Here is a 15,935-nt window from a genome sequence, read left to right as displayed (position 1 = left end):
TGCAGGCTGGGAGAGGGACTCAGCTAAACGCACATTTCAAGGGACCATTTGAGGCGAAGTAGCCTGTTACCACCCCTCCAGTTATGGGGGCTGGGGGGCATTGGGATGTTCTGAGGGTCACAGATCCAGAGGAACCGGGGAGCTGAAATTCATCACTGTGCCAGACACCCAAAACCAGGGACTGAGACAGGCTGGATGGATGGTTCAGTACAGCAGTTCCCCGCCCCCGCCATGACTGGTGGGGTGTTAACGGCCACTTCACCGCGAACGCTCCCTTGACATGTGTGTGAACTCCTTGTCAGGCTTCGGTTTGTCCCCGATACAGTGACCACGCGCGTTCTTAACGCCGCCGGCTGCCCAGTTCTCCTTCTGGCCTTTAGCTTTCCTCATCAGTGTCCTACAGTCGGGTTTACATTCGGCCATGGTCGTCCATTCGACGCTGCTCTTGCTGCCGGGCTGGCTTCTCAGCATCTTTCCTGGTGGCTTTTGAGATTTTCTTAAACAATCCCACTTCTCACCGACACGGTTCTGCCAAAATTCTCTGCGGCACCGGCCGGAGTCTGCGGGTGCCTGGTCTGGAGGTCACTACGCCTTCGGCAGAAGAACAGGAAGGCGGCACGGGGGTGATAAGGACCCTCGGAATGAGGACGAGAGTTTACTCGGGGTCCTGACATTGTTGCAACACCCACTGAGATAGTGCGGATTGGCCCCGTGAACTCCACTTCCGCAGTGTGCCCTGGCTCTCCCCCCGGGCCCTGCCCCACCTACCCTGCCCCAGCTGCCCGAGACGAACCGGATCAAGCCACAGCCAGGGGCTGCTGCCAACTCTCCTGCTGGTCAGTGCCAACCGCCTCCTGCCGGCACCTCCCGGGGGTGGGGCTGCCCGCTGCCCGCCCCCCGCGGGGTAAATAACTCCGGACCAGGCGGGGAAAGTCATAGAATTTGGTTTTTTATTAACAGATGAAATTTCAAGGCCACGGCGCGGGGTGGGATGGGGGGGGCTTGATAGATGCAAGCAACGTACAGAGGAAACTGAATACTGGGGGGGGTCCCATGAACTCCATAACCCCCCCACACTCCATATGGCTCTTGGGGGGCCCCCAGGCAGGACCCCTCAACTGCAGGCAGCGTCAGAGGGGCAGGGAGGGGAATCAGCATGCTGGCTCTGTGCCCCCCAGTTTAACCCTTGCATTGCTGCTGCAGCCTGGCTCCCATGGGGCTGGAAGGGAACTGGTGCCCCCTAGAGGGGACAGGTTCCTGCCCCATTTCCCGCCCCCCTGAGCCAGCCAGTCCCTGCCCTAGGACCAGCTCTCCTGGGTCAGTTAGAGAATAATCCCAAATCTGCCCCGGGGGGTGTTCCCGGCCCCCCATGAGATGCAGTCGGGGCTTTAAAGTGCTTTGTTAATGAATCATTCTTACAAAATAGAAATAATTAAAGCAAAATATACACAGAGCCCGGAGGGGCCATTCCGCCTCCCCCCATGTCCCCCGGTACATTCGCCCCCCAGACGCCTGCGGCGGGTCGCCCCTGTCTGCCCGGCCCAGGACCTGCAGGGGGAGGAGTTCTGGGGGTGCACAAGGCAGTCTGGGGGCTGCTTTGGGGGTTCCCTACCACCACCGCGGCTCCAACCCAGGTGGCGGGAAAGGCCCCGTCCCCCCTCTAAGCAAAGTGAAATTGGCACAAAGCGCTGGGTCTGCGCCCCCCGGCCGCTCTGAGTCCCCTCCACAGGGCCGTGGCAGGTGCAGCGCCCCACAGCGACAGCACTGGGTCCCCCCAGCCTGGGCCTGCGGCCACCCCCCTCCTTGTGTTTCATCGGGGGGGTTGCCCGTCACCCCACACACGCCTGGGACCCCTCGCCCGGTGCTGAGATGCGCCCACCTCTGGGGCGGGGTGGCGGGTGACCCGGGGACCCCTCGCCCGGCGCCGAGATTTCGGCCCGGCTATGAACAAAGCAGGTCCCCATGAGTCGGAGGAGGGGGCGGGCGAGCGAAGCGGAGGGCAGTCAGTCTGTCAGTCGGGGGGGACACACACTGTCACCATGGAGATGCCCCCCCCCCGAAGCAGCATCAGACATGGGTGGGGGGGAAGGCGATCAAGGCATCAGTTCTGCTCATTGGTCGGTCCTGATCCTCGCTGGCTGTGGGGGCGGAGTCTCCGGCATAGGGATCCAGTGTCTGAGGGGGCCCCGCCCCTTCCCTCCAGAGGCGGGGCCAGTGCTGGGGCGGAGCCAGCACCAGGGGCGGGGCCTTTTACCAGTTCATGATACAGTTTCTGTTGAGTGTCATGAAGTAAACCTGGCTGCTGCCCCCGGAGCGGACGGAGGCGAAGAAAACCTGAGGGGGAGCAGAGCAGGAGTAAGTCTGGCAGGCGCCCACCTCCGGGGCGGGGCGGTGGGTGACCCGGGGACCCCTCGCCCGGCACCGAGACGCGCCCACCTCCGGGGCGGGGCGGCGGGTGACCCGGGGACCCCTCGCCCGGCACCGAGACGCGCCCACCTCCGGGGCGGGGCGGCGGGTGACCCGGGGACCCCTCGCCCGGCACCGAGACGCGCCCACCTCCGGGGCGGGGCGGCGGGTGACCCGGGGACCCCTCGCCCGGCACCGAGACGCGCCCACCTCCGGGGCGGGGCGGCGGGTGACCCGGGGACCCCTCGCCCGGCGCCAAGATGCAGCCACCTCCGGGGTGGGGCGGCGGGTTTCACGGGGACCCCCCGCCCGGCACCGAGACGCGCCCACCTCTGGGGCGGGGTGGCGGGTTTCACAGGGACCCCTCGCCCGGCGCCGAGATGCGCCCACCTCTGGGGCGGGGCGGCAGGTGACCCGGGGACCCCTCGCCCGGCGCCGAGACGCGCCCACCTCTGGGGCGGGGCGGCGGGTGACCCAGGGACCCCTCGCCCGGCGCTGAGATGCGGCCACCTCTGGGGCGGGGCGGCGGGTGACCCGGGGACCCCTCACCCGGTGCTGAGATGCGGCCATCTCCGGGGTGGGGCGGCGGGTTTCATGGGGACCCCCCGCCCGGCACCGAGACGCGCCCACCTCTGGGGCGGGGCGGCTGCTGACCCGGGGACCCCTCGCCCGGCGCTGAGATGCGGCCACCTCCGGGGCGGGGCAAAGCAGCTGTCTAACACCCTTGCTGCGGGGACACTGGGGACAGAACTAGCTCTGGGGAGACCCCCCTGCTGAGCTCCCTGCCCCACTCCCTGCCGCCCGGCGCCCCCTAGGGCCCACCTTGTCGTTGCGCTCGCACAGGAACTTGAGGCGCTGGGCCCGCTTGTGCATGAAAACCCCGTCCAGGTGCCCCGTCTCCACGGAGCGGATCTCGATGGCCTTCTCGCCCCAGCCCATGATCTGGTTGGAGCAGATGTACGCTGGGGGGGGGTTAGAGAGTCAGGGGGGGACCCTTCCTCACTGGACCCAGGACTCCTGACTCCCAGCCCCCCCCCCCGCTCTCACCCACCAGCCCCCGCTCCCCTCCCAAAGCTGGGGAGAGAACCCAGGAGTCCTGACTCCCAGCCCCCCCCGCTCTCACCCACCAGCCCCCGCTCCCCTCCCAAAGCTGGGGAGAGAACCCAGGAGTCCTGACTCCCAGCCCCCCCCGCTCTCACCCACCAGCCCCCGCTCCCCTCCCAAAGCTGGGGAGAGAACCCAGGAGTCCTGGCTCCCAGCCCCCCCCCCCCGCTCTCACCCACCAGCCCCCGCTCCCCTCCCAAAGCTGGGGAGAGAACCCAGGAGTCCTGGCTCCCAGCCCCCCCCCCCCCGCTCTCACCCACCAGCCCCCGCTCCCCTCCCAAAGCTGGGGAGAGAACCCAGGAGTCCTGACTCCCAGCCCCCCCCGCTCTCACCCACCAGCCCCCGCTCCCCTCCCAAAGCTGGGGAGAGAACCCAGGAGTCCTGGCTCCCAGCCCCCCCCCCCGCTCTCACCCACCAGCCCCCGCTCCCCTCCCAAAGCTGGGGAGAGAACCCAGGAGTCCTGACTCCCAGCCCCCCCGCTCTCACCCACCAGCCCCCACTCCCCTCCCAGAGCTGGGGAGAGAACCCGGGAGGACCCAGGCGTCCGGGCTCACCCACGGAGGTGGGCATCTCCCCCCACTGCAGCACCACGTCCTTGATGATGCGCCCGTAGGTGTTGACGTAGACGCCCTCGTCCTCGTAGCAGAGCAGCATCTCCATGCCCTCCGTGTTGGGCAGGAAGATGATGGCGTGGGGTGTGATGTGGGTCTGGATCTGCCGGCACAGGGCAAAGGTCAGGGGGCAAAGGGCACCCACCCGCCCCATGGCCTGACCCCCCCAGTGCTGTGTGGGTGCGTGCACGCCCAAGGCCACCCCAGCGCCCACTTGCGTGGGCATCCCCCCGTGCCCCGCCCCCATCGCCCCGCCCCCTCACGTGCACGGGGATGTAGATGTCGTAGTTGTTTCCTGAGTCCACGTCAATGGCGTGAAACCCGGCGCACGACCCGTAGATGACCTTTAACCTCTGACCCTCCTCCACCGTCAACTCCACCAGCAGCGGCCGGTGCGGCAGGTCTGCGAAGGACTGAAACGGGGGGGGTGGGAGTCAGTGTGCGGGGTCAGCCCCCCGCTCTAACCACTGCACCCCACTGCCCTTCCCGAGCCGGGGAGAGAACCCAGGTGTCCTGACTCCCAGCTCCCACACTCCCCTCCCAGAGCCGGGGAGAGAACCCAGGAGTCCTGGCTCCTAGCCCCCCCTGCTCTCACCAACCAGCCCCCGCTCCCCTCCCAGAGCCGGGGAGAGAACCCAGGAGTCCTGGCTCCTAGCCCCCCCTGCTCTCACCAACCAGCCCCCGCTCCCCTCCCAGAGCCGGGGAGAGAACCCAGGTGTCCTGGCTCCCAGCTCCCACACTCCCCTCCCAGAGCCGGGGAGAGAACCCAGGAGTCCTGGCTCCTAGCCCCCCCTGCTCTCACCAACCAGCCCCCGCTCCCCTCCCAGAGCCGGGGAGAGAACCCAGGTGTCCTGGCTCCCAGCTCCCACACTCCCCTCCCAGAGCCGGGGAGAGAACCCAGGAGTCCTGGCTCCCAGCCCCCCTTGATACCTTGAAGGCCATGAACTTGTGGTAGGGTTTGGGGGCCCAGGCGTAGACCTCCACCGAGTTCTTTAGGGCGATCACCAGGAACTTGATGCGCTCGTACTTCACTGCCGAGAGAGCCGGGCCCCGGTCACTCCCCAGCCAGGGTGCCGCGCCATGGGGCAGGGGGAGCGGAGATCTGGGGGCCAGTGTGGGGGCGGGGCTGTGCCTCGGGAGGGAGGAGACCAGCAGAGCTGGGGGATGATCTCTTACCCGCGCAGTAACGGGGTCTGGCTGGGCCACGGGGGGAGGGTGGGGTATGGCTGTGCCGTGGGGGGCTCCCTTACCCCCGCGCTACTGGGGGGTGGCACCTACAGGCGCAGACTCTAAGATCACGTCGGTAGAAACGCAAAGAATGAAAATCACCGTCGGCCGGCGTACGGCGGGAACCCTCATTTCCGTCCGTCTGATCTTCGTGCCCCCCACTTTCCCGGCGGCAGGCGGGCTGGGGCGCTACGCGGCTGTCTGCTGCGAGCCGTTAGCGCCGTGGGGTGTGATTGGTCAGAGAATCACCTTCCCACGTTCGGATTGGGCGGACGGACTGCCGTGAAGGGGTAGCTCAGACCATTACTCGCTGAATTAGGGGCAGACAGGAAGGAAGTGGGGCTTGGGAAATAGGGGCAGACAGGAAGTAGGACTGAAGCTCGCTGGAAGATCCCCCCAATAACCATCCGACTGTTCGCACCTTCGGAGTTCGGGTGTTGATGCGAGAAGGACCAGGGAAGTGGGAGGGTGAAGGAAGAAGCCCTGTAACAGCCAGGGGGCAGGGAGGGTGCGTGGTCCCGTGCCCACGCGGTAGTGGGGTGGCCAGGGGCAGGGAGGGGGCGTGGCCAGGCCGCAGGGGGCGGGGTCTCGTGCCCACGCGGTAGCTGGCCGTGGGGCGGGGCAGGGCCGGGGTCTGGTGCCCGTGCGGCACTGGGGTGGCCGTGGGGCAGGGGCTCTTACCCACGCGGTAGTGGACGCAGCCCTCCATGTCGCCCACCGTGGTCCAGCCCTGCTTCTTCTCCACCTCGGGGTCGTTGTGCAGGATCTTGTTGCGAAGCCAGGACAGGTAATAGACCCGCAGCTTGTTCCTCTTCCCTGGGCGAGACGGGCGCTGAGCCGGGGAGAGCTGGCCATGGGGCGCCGGGGGGCCCTTACCCGAGAGGGTGGTCAGCAGGTGGAGGCCCGTGGGGGTCACGGGGGCCGTGGGGGGCGCTGTGGGGGGCCCTTACCCGAGAGGGTGGTCAGCAGGTGGAGGCCCGTGGGGGTCACGGGGGCCGTGGGGGGCGCCGTGGGGGGCCGTGGGGCCCTTACCCGAGAGGGTGGTCAGCAGGTGGAGGCCCGTGGGGGTCACGGGGGCTGTGGGGGGCCCTTACCCGAGAGGGTGGTCAGCAGGTGGAGGCCCGTGGGGGTCACGGGGGCCGTGGGGGGCCGGGGGGCCCTTACCCGAGAGGGTGGTCAGCAGGTGGAGGCCCGTGGGGGTCACGGGGGCCGTGGGGGGCGCCGTGGGGGGCCGGGGGGCCCTTACCCGAGAGGGTGGTCAGCAGGTGGAGGCCCGTGGGGGTCACAGGGGCCGCGGGGGATATGGGGGTCACAGGGCCCGCGGGGGGGCCGCGGGGGGCGCCGTGGGGGGCCGGGGACCCTACCCGAGATGGTGGTGAACAGATGGAGGCCCGTGGGGGTCACAGGGGCCGCGGGGGATATGGGGGTCACAGGGCCCGTGGGGGTCACAGGGGCCGCGGGGGGGCCGCGGGGGGCCCCGCGGGGGGCCCCGCGGGGGGCCGGGGACCCTACCCGAGATGGTGGTCAGCAGGTTGAGCCCCTCCAGCACGGCCATCTGCTGGAAGCGCCGGCGGCTGATCAGGCCGTACACCTTCCCCTGCCCGCTGCGGTCCAGCAGCAGCAGCCCGTTCTCCGTCCCCACCAGCAGGTTCACCCCTAGGCACGGGGGGGGCAGCGTGAGACCCGCCCGCCCCACGGCGAGCCCTCCTCCTCCCCGCCCGCCCCACAGCGAGCCCTCCTCCCTGGGACCACCCCCTCCTCCCTGCTGGCCCCAGAGCAACGCCCTCCACCCCGTCCCCACGGCGACCCCCAGGACCCCCCCGCTCACCCCACAGGGCGGCGCACAGGATCTCCGAGTTGAAGCGCTTCTTGTACTTGCGGATCTCGGGGGTGTCGCTGTGGGGCCGCGTGTTCGTGGGGTTCACGTTCACCACCGAGCCCTTCCGCACCTCCAGCTGCAGCTGCTCCAGCTGCCTGGGGTCCGCCCCCACCAGCGCTGGGGGGAGAGGGGGGTCAGCGGCCAGGCTGCCCCTGCCAAGCCTTGCCGCAGCCCGGAGCCCGCCGCTGAGCCCTCTCCCCGCAGCCGGCGCCCCCCCGCAGCCCCCCAGTGCCCCCCGCTCACCGGTGATGGGGATGGTGTCCCCGCTGCCCGGCACCCCCCCGCAGCCCCCCAGTGCCCCCCGCCGCCCGCTCACCCGTGATGGGGATGGTGTCCCCGCTGCCCGGCACCCCCCCGCAGCCCCCCAGTGCCCCCCGCCGCCCGCTCACCCGTGATGGGGATGGTGTCCTCGCTGCCCAGCGCCCCCCCAGTGCCCCCCAGTGCCCCCCGCCGCCCGCTCACCAGTGATGGGGGTGGTGTCCCCGCTGCCCGGCACCCCCCCGCAGCCCCCCAGTGCCCCCCGCCGCCCGCTCACCGGTGATGGGGATGGTGTCCCCGCTGCCCGGCACCCCCCCGCAGCCCCCCAGTGCCCCCCGCCGTCCGCTCACTGGTGATGGGGATGGTGTCCCTGCTGCCCAGCACCCCCCCAGTGCCCCCCGCAGCCCGCTCACTGGTGATGGGGATGGTGTCCCTGCTGCCCAGCACCCCCCCAGTGCCCCCCAGTGCCCCCCGCAGCCCGCTCACTGGTGATGGGGATGGTGTCCCTGCTGCCCAGCATCCCCCCAGTGCCCCCCGCCGTCCGCTCACTGGTGATGGGGATGGTGTCCCCGCTGCCCGGCACCTCCCCAGTGCCCCCCGCAGCCCGCTCACCCGTGATGGGGGCGGTGTCCCCGCTGCCCGGCACCCCCCCGCAGCCCCCCAGTGCCCCCCGCCGCCCGCTCACCCGTGATGGGGGTGGTGTCCCCGCTGCCCGGCACCTCCCCAGTGCCCCCCGCAGCCCGCTCACCAGTGATGGGGATGGTGTCCCCGCTGCCCGTGGTCTGGTAGATGCCCAGGTCCACAAACATGGTGAAGGAGCTTTTGCCAGGGGCCTTGACCAGCCCCCGCGACTGGTACTGGGGGGGGAAGGACAAGGTGAGACATGGCCCCCCCCTCCAACTCCCCCTCCCCCACCTGCCCCCTGCCCCTCCCCCAGCAGCCCGCGCGGGGGCTCACGTCGCTGGCGCTGTCCTTGGCGGGGGAGCCGCCCTGGCCCTTGGGCTCGGTGGGCGAGTGGCCGGGCTGGACCACGTCCGGCAGGTTGGTGTAGCCGTTGCTGTCGGCGTGCAGCAGGCTCCGCTCCTCCTCAGGGGTCTGCGGAGGCACGGGGGGGTCAGCGGGGGACACGGGGGGGGGGTCCCCGTCCCTGGGGTCAGCCCCCCGGGCCACGGCCCCCCCTTCCCAACCCCCCCAGGGCACAGCGCTCCGTCCCAGCCCCCAGGGCACGGCCCCCTTCCCCCCCGGGGCATGGCCCCCCCAGGGCACAGCGCTACGTCCCAGCCCCCGGGGCATGGCCCCCATCCCCCCCGGGCACGGCCTCCCCGGGGCACAGCGCTCCGTCCCAGCCCCCGGGGCACAGCCCCCCGGGGCACAGCGCTACGTCCCAGCCCCCAGGGCACGGCCCCCATCCCCCCCGGGCACGGCCCCCCCGGGGCACAGCGCTACGTCCCAGCCCCCAGGGCACGGCCCCCTTCCCCCCCGGGGCATGGCCCCCCCCAGGGCACAGCGCTCCGTCCCAGCCCCCGGGGCACAGCCCCCCGGGGCACAGCGCTACGTCCCAGCCCCCAGGGCACGGCCCCCATCCCCCCCGGGCACGGCCCCCCCGGGGCACAGCGCTCCGTCCCAGCCCCCAGGGCACGGCCCCCTTCCCCCCCGGGGCATGGCCCCCCCAGGGCACAGCGCTACGTCCCAGCCCCCAGGGCACGGCCCCCATCCCCCCCGGGCACGGCCCCCCCGGGGCACAGCGCTACGTCCCAGCCCCCAGGGCACGGCCCCCTTCCCCCCCGGGGCATGGCCCCCCCCAGGGCACAGCGCTCCGTCCCAGCCCCCGGGGCACAGCCCCCCGGGGCACAGCGCTACGTCCCAGCCCCCAGGGCACGGCCCCCATCCCCCCCGGGCACGGCCCCCCCGGGGCACAGCGCTCCGTCCCAGCCCCCAGGGCACGGCCCCCTTCCCCCCCGGGGCATGGCCCCCCCAGGGCACAGCGCTCCGTCCCAGCCCCCGGGGCAGGGCCCCCATCTCCCCCGGGCACAGCCTCCCCGGGGCACAGCGCTCCGTCCCAGCCCCCGGGGCATGGTCCCCCGGGGCACAGCGCTCCGTCCCAGCCCCCAGGGCACGGCCCCCATCCCCCCCGGGGCACAGCGCTACGTCCCAGCCCCCGGGGCACAGCCCCGGGCACAGCGCCCCCGTCCCATCCCCCCCGGGGCACAGCGCTCCGTCCCAGCCCCCAGGGCACAGCCCCCTTCCCCCCCGGGCACGGCCCCCGTCCCTTGCCCCCCGGGCACGGCTCACCCGCTGCACCAGCATGGTGCCGTCCCCCGCCGTAGGAGCCGCTCTCCGACCCGCTGCCCGACGGCTCCTCCACCTCGTGAACCACCATGGTGCTGACGCTGTCGGTGTCCCCGTCCCTGCTCGGCCTGGGGGGGGCAGGGGTGAGGGGCCAGATCCCTCCTGCCCCCGGGCCCCCCGCCCCTGCACCGTCCCCAACCTCCCCTGTCCTCTACACTGTCCCCCCACCTTCCCTTCCCGTTCCCCGTCCCCCCACTGCTCCCCTTCCCGTCCCCCCACCTCCCGTCCCCTACATTGTCCCCCCACTGCTCCCCTTCCCACCCCCGTCCCCTACACTGTCCCCCCACTGCTCCCCTTCCCATCCCCGTCCCCTACACTGTCCCCCCACTGCTCCCCTTCCCATCCCCTACCTCCCCCCCTTCCCCCCACCTCCCTGGCAACCCATGCCCTACCTGGTCCCGCTGGGCTCACCCCCCCCATCCTGGGGCTCCCCCTCGGCCTCGTCGTCCTCCTCCTCGCTGCTGTCCGGCTCGTCACTGGAGGAGGAGTAGTCCATGGCCTTCTTGGGGGGCTTGGGGGGCTCCTCGGGCCGCTCCTTCAGCAGCACGAAATTCTGGGGGGCCGGGCGGGGGGTTAGTGCCACGCTCCCCACACCTGGCTAACAGCCACACCGCACACAAGCAGCCAGCAGGGTGGGGAGCTCCTGAACCGGGGCATGGCCCCCCAAACGCCAGGGGAAGGAATGGGGGATGGGGGTTTGAGCAGGGGGGGCTGAAAGGCAGGACACCTGGGTTCTCTCCCCGGCTCTGGGAGGGCAGTGGGGTCTGGGGGGTTAGAGCAGGGTGTTTGGGAGCCAGGACTCCTGGGTTCTCTCCTGGCTCCGGGAGGGGAGTGAGGCCTGGGAGTTAGAGCAGGGGGGGCTGGGAGCCAGGACTCCTGGGTTCTCTCCTGGCTCCGGGAGAGCAGTGGGGGCTGGGAGCCAGGACTCCTGGGTTCTCTCCCCAGCTCTGGGAGGGCAATGGGGGCTGGGAGCCAGGACTCCTGGGTTCTCTCCCTGGCTCTGGGAGGGCAGTGGGGGCTGGGAGCCAGGACTCCTGGGTTCTCTCCCCGGCGCTGGGAGGGCAGTGGGGGCTGGGAGCCAGGACTCCTGGGTTCTCTCCCGGCTCCAGGAGGGGAGTGAGGCCTGGGAGTTAGAGCAGGGGGGGCTGAGAGCCAGGACTCCTGGGTTCTCTCCCCGGCTCTGGGAGGGCAGTGGGGGCTGGGGGCCAGGACTCCTGGGTTCTCTCCCCGGCTCTGGGAGGGCAGTGGGGGCTGGGAGCCAGGACTCCTGGGTTCTCTCCCCGGCTCTGGGAGGGCAGTGGGGGCTGGGAGCCAGGACTCCTGGGTTCTCTCCCCGGCTCTGGGAGGGCAGTGGGGGCTGGGAGCCAGGACTCCTGGGTTCTCTCCCCGGCGCTGGGAGGGCAGTGGGGGTTGGGAGCCAGAACGCCTGGGTTCTCTCCCCGGCTCTGGGAGGGCAGTGGGGGCTGGGAGCCAGGACGCCTGGGTTCTCTCCCCGGCGCTGGGAGGGCAGTGGGGGCTGGGAGCCAGGACGCCTGGGTTCTCTCTCCGGCGCTGAGGGGCGAAGCACAGAGCAGCAGACAGGACAGGCCGGGCCGGGCCCAGACACACGGACGCACTAACCTCGCCGATGGCACGTTTATAGCTCTGTAGTGGCGCGGGGGGAGCAGAGGGAAGAAGGGCGCAGACGTTAACGCGTGAGAGCGAGACCCCCCGGCATCCCCACCTCACACACACCACGCAGCCAGCGGCTGGGAGCCAGGACGCCTGGGTTCTCTCCCTGGCTCCGGGAGGGGAGTGGGGGCTGGGAGCCAGGACTCCTGGGTTCTCTCCCCAGGTCACAGGATTGAAATCCTCCTCCCGGATGGCCTGGCCACCCCAATTCCAATGCCCAGGGCCCTGCAGCCCCCCAGAACCGTCGGCACGCCCATGGTTCCAGCTCTACCAACGGGCGACCGCCCCAAACACTGTCCCACAGGGTGCCCCACATCCACCCCCCATGCCTCCCCCCACCCCGACACTCACCGCGGGCCGGCCAGGGCGCGAGCGGTGATCCTCCGCCTTGGGCTTGCTCACCAGGGGCAGGATGGGGGAGCTCTCCCTCTTGGATGCAGCTGGGGTGGGGGAGAGAGGGTCAGATCTGGGGGGCAGCAGGGGATGGGGGAGAGGGGCCCTGTGGGGCTGGGATTGCAGGGATGGGGGGGCATGACATTTCGGGAACAGACCCCCCACCCGCCCAAGCCCTGCCCCACACCCCTTGGTGCCCCCACGCCCCTACCCCCACCCCCTGTGCCCCATGTCTTGCCCCACACCCCTTGGTGCCCCCAAGCCCCTATCCCCACCACCTGTGCTCCCATGTCTTGCCCCACACCCCCTGGTGCCCCCACGTCTTGCCCCACACCCCCTGTGCCCCCATGCCCGTACCCCCACCCCCTGTGCCCCACGTCTTGCCCCACACCCCCTGGCGCCCCCCGGCCGGTCCCTACCCCCAATGCGGTTGCGCTCCAGGGAGCCGGCTTGGGGCAGGTTGGCGCTGCCCGCCTGCAGCAGGCTGTCGGCTCGCTCCCAGCCGGGGTCGCTGCGCCGCAGGTCCGGGTTGCTGCACGGCATGATGGGAAGGCAGAGCAGGAAGCGTCAGGTGGAGCCCGCACCCCCCACCCCGCGTCCCGGCCGGAGCCGGCCCGTCACCACCGGAGCAGCACCGTGTCCCAAGCAGCATCACCACCGCCGGCCACGCTCCATTACCTACTGGTGCTCGGCATGGGGGCCGGGGCCCGGCGCGGCCCCCCCCTGGGCGGCTGGGGAGGGGGCAGCGGTGCCGGGGGGTCCTCGGGCAGTACCCTCTCCAGCCGGCTGTGCATGTGGATGTGCCAGGCGGACTTGCTACGGGGTCTGTGGAGCGGAGATGAGGGTCACTGGTGCCTGGAGGGCAGCTGGAGGCAGGGGGTCCCCGGGTCACCAGCCGCCCCGCCCCAGAGGTGGCTGCATCTCAGCGGGGGGTGAGGGGTCCCCGGGTCACCAGCCGCCCCGCCCCAGAGGTGGCTGCACCTTGGCTCCAGCCACTAGGACCAGCCAAAGTAGGAGCAGCTGCCCTGGGAGGCACATCTAGGAGTCCCTGCCCCCCACAGCTCCCGAATGAACTGACAAGAGATGGGAGGGGAAACTGAGGCAGAGCGCGGCAGCGTGACTTGCTGAAGGTGACCAGAAGGTCACTGACAGAGTAGGGAATAGAACCCAGGTGTCCTGGCCACTAGAGTCTGTCAAGGAGAAGCCTGAGGGAAGAGGGGGATGGTGGGGTACTGGGGGGACCCCAAGGGATGGGGGAATTGGACTAGGTACCTGAGTGCGCTGGGCATGGGCTCCAAGGCATTAAGAGGACTGGGGCCCTGGCAGGGCCAGGCCCGAGTGATATGGACGGCAGGGTGAGAGGGGGACCGGGCTCGGGGCCAAAGTGATATAGGGGTCAGGGAGACTGTGGGGGCTGGGCTTGGGGCCCGAGTGGCCGGTCAGGGCCTGAGGGGGTCAGCGTGATGGGGCGCAGGGCTTGGGGCCCAAGGGGGCAGCGTGACCGGGGGGGCCGGGCCCAGGGTGATGGGGGGCCAGGCTCGGGGCCCGAGGGGGCAGGGTGAAGGGGGGGGACTGGGCTCGGGGCCCGAGGGGGCAGGGTGAAGGGGGGGGCCAGGCTCGGGGCCCGAGGGGGCAGGGTGGCCGGGCCCAGGGTGATGGGGGGCCGGGTTCGGGGCCCGAGGGATGGGGGGCCGGGCTCAGGGCCCGAGGGGGCAGGGGGGACGGGCGACGGGGGGGGGGACGGGCTCGGGGCCCGAGGCGGCCGGGCGACGGGGGGCCTGGGAGGGTGGCGGCCTTACCTGGCTCTGACGGCGTGGCCCTGCCGGGAGCCGCCCCCGGCCCCGCTGGCGTTGAGCGTGGTGGCGATGGACGACGTTCGCTGGGGCACCTGGCGGGGGGAGGGAGCAGAGCGGTGAGGGGGCGTCGGCCCCAGGAATCCCGCCTCCCCTCCCCCGCAATCCAGGCCTGCCCCTCACCCCAGCCTCTGGGCGCCCCTTACCTTGGGCGGGGCCTCGGGCTCGGTGCGGCCCCAGGGCCCCCGCGGGGCGGCGGGGCCGGGCGTCTCCGAGGTGGGGTCCGAGTTCTGGCGGGCCATGGCGGAGCGGGCCGGCGTGGGCGCGGCGGGGCCCTGCACGGGGAAGGCCGCCACGTTCTTGGTGGGCTGCTCCTGCAGGGACTGGGAGCGCGGCACCGGGGCGGCGTAGGGCTTCAGCGGCACCCGGTGCGCGAGGTGGCTCTGTGGGGAGGGCAGCCGTCACCGCCGGGCCCCGGGGGCAGCCCACGGCACCTAGAAACCCACCCGCAGGGACCGAAGCCCAGAGCCCGGCTCCGAGGGGAGGGACCGGCTCACACCGACAGGCCCCCTACCTTGTGCTGCCCCTCCTGCGGCTCGACGGGGCGCTGCATGGGCGGGGTCTGGGCCGCGGGGCTGGAGCCCAGGGACACGGGCTCCGAGTGCGTCTGCAGGGCCGGGTCGGACGCGGTGCCGCCCAGCTTGGCCTGCGCCGCCGGCGAGTTCTGCTTGTTCAGCCGCGACCGCTCCTCCACCTGTGGGGGGAGAGCATGGCAGGGAACCCCGGAGTCCTGGCTCCCAGCCCTCCCCACTCTAACCGCTAGCCCCCACTCCCCTCCCACAGCCGGGCAGGGAACCCCGGAGTCCTGGCTCCCAGCCCTCCCCGCTCTAACCACCAGCCCCCACTCCCCTCCCAGAGCCGGGCAGGGAACCCCGGAGTCCTGGCTCCCAGCCCTCCCTGCTCTAACCACCAGCCCCCACTCCCCTCCCACAGCCAGGCAGGGAACCCCGGAGTCCTGGCTCCCAGCCCCCACTCCCCTCCCAGAGCCGGGCAGGGAACCCCGGAGTCCTGGCTCCCAGCCCTCCCCGCTCTAACCGCTAGCCCCCACCCCGCTCCCAGAGCCCGGGAGGGAACCCAGGAGCCCTGGCTCCCAGCCCTCCCCGCTCTAACCGCTAGCCCCCACCCCGCTCCCAGAGCCCGGGAGGGAACCCCGGAGTCCTGGCTCCCAGCCCTCCCCGCTCTCACCCACCTGCCCCCGCCCCGTCTGTACCCACGACTGGCTGGCTCTGGGTCTCGCTGCCCTGGCAGGGTCTGGCACAGGCCCAGCTGCTTCCTAGCCTGTGTCCGGGTCCCCCCGCCCCCCCGCACCTCCCGGGCCCAGGCGGGCTTGTCGGCGGCGTGGGCGCTGCGGCTGTAGTGGTAGAGGGGCTTCTTCTCGCTCGCCGGCGCCCCCTGCGGCGGCTTCTGGAGCTGCTGCTGCTGCTGCAGGGACTTCAGGTAGGCATGCTCCTGCTGCAGCTGCCGCTGGAGCCGCTCCGACTGCCGCTGCTCCTCCAGCTGCTTCCGCTTGTACTCCTGGGGGGCGGCAGGGTCAGGGGAGGTGGAAGGGGGGCCCCGGCGGCCTGACACGCGCACGCCCGCAGGCAGGGGGGCCCCGGCAGCCTGACACGCGCGCGCCCGCAGGCAGGGGGACCCGGCGGCCTGACACGCGCACGCCCGCAGGCAGGGGGCCCCGGCGGCCTGACACACGCACGCCCGCAGGCAGGGGGGCCCCGGCAGCCTGACACACGCGCCCGCAGGCAGGGGGACCCCAGCGTCCTGACACGCGCGCGCCCGCCGAGCTGGAAGTGGGGCCCCGGCAGCCTGACACGCGCGCGCCCGCAGGCAGGGGGACCCGGCGGCCTGACACGCGCACGCCCGCAGGCAGGGGGACCCGGCGGCCTGACACACGCGCCCGCAGGCAGGGGGACCCCGGCGTCCTGACACACGCACGCCCGCAGGCAGGGGGGCCCCGGCGTCCTGACACGCGCACGCCCGCAGGCAGGGGGGACCCGGCGTCCTGACACGCGCCCGCAGGCAGGGGGACCCGGCGTCCTGACACACGCACGCCCGCAGGCAGGGGGACCCGGCGTCCTGACACACGCACGCCCGCAGGCAGGGGGACCCGGCGTCCTGACACGCGCGCACCCGCAGGCAGGGGGGACCCGGCGTCCTCACACGCGCGCGCCCGCAGGCAGGGGGGCC

The 15,935-nt window shown here is 72.0% G+C and overlaps 1 protein-coding gene across 1 annotated transcript in view; it reads right to left on the bottom strand.

Moving 5' to 3' along the window:
* Positions 1-933: 933 nt before the first annotated feature.
* MINK1 (misshapen like kinase 1) overlaps positions 934-15,935 on the bottom strand; it is a 37,403-nt gene continuing 22,401 nt past the window's right edge. The window contains 21 exon segments of the mRNA XM_073326777.1: positions 934-2,334; positions 3,229-3,368; positions 4,065-4,224; positions 4,385-4,534; positions 5,052-5,152; positions 6,030-6,164; positions 6,861-7,004; positions 7,177-7,344; positions 8,234-8,342; positions 8,443-8,580; positions 9,778-9,801; positions 9,803-9,902; positions 10,227-10,387; positions 11,455-11,478; positions 11,857-11,945; positions 12,318-12,430; positions 12,577-12,723; positions 13,698-13,786; positions 13,898-14,134; positions 14,266-14,445; positions 15,060-15,266. Coding sequence (XP_073182878.1) covers positions 2,251-2,334; positions 3,229-3,368; positions 4,065-4,224; positions 4,385-4,534; positions 5,052-5,152; positions 6,030-6,164; positions 6,861-7,004; positions 7,177-7,344; positions 8,234-8,342; positions 8,443-8,580; positions 9,778-9,801; positions 9,803-9,902; positions 10,227-10,387; positions 11,455-11,478; positions 11,857-11,945; positions 12,318-12,430; positions 12,577-12,723; positions 13,698-13,786; positions 13,898-14,134; positions 14,266-14,445; positions 15,060-15,266 — 2,700 coding nt within the window. The 3' untranslated portion in view covers positions 934-2,250.

This window comes from Lepidochelys kempii, chromosome 28, assembly GCF_965140265.1.
Source record: "Lepidochelys kempii isolate rLepKem1 chromosome 28, rLepKem1.hap2, whole genome shotgun sequence".
Taxonomy (NCBI): domain Eukaryota; kingdom Metazoa; phylum Chordata; order Testudines; family Cheloniidae; genus Lepidochelys; species Lepidochelys kempii.
This window is presented reverse-complemented; position numbering and strand designations above follow the sequence as displayed.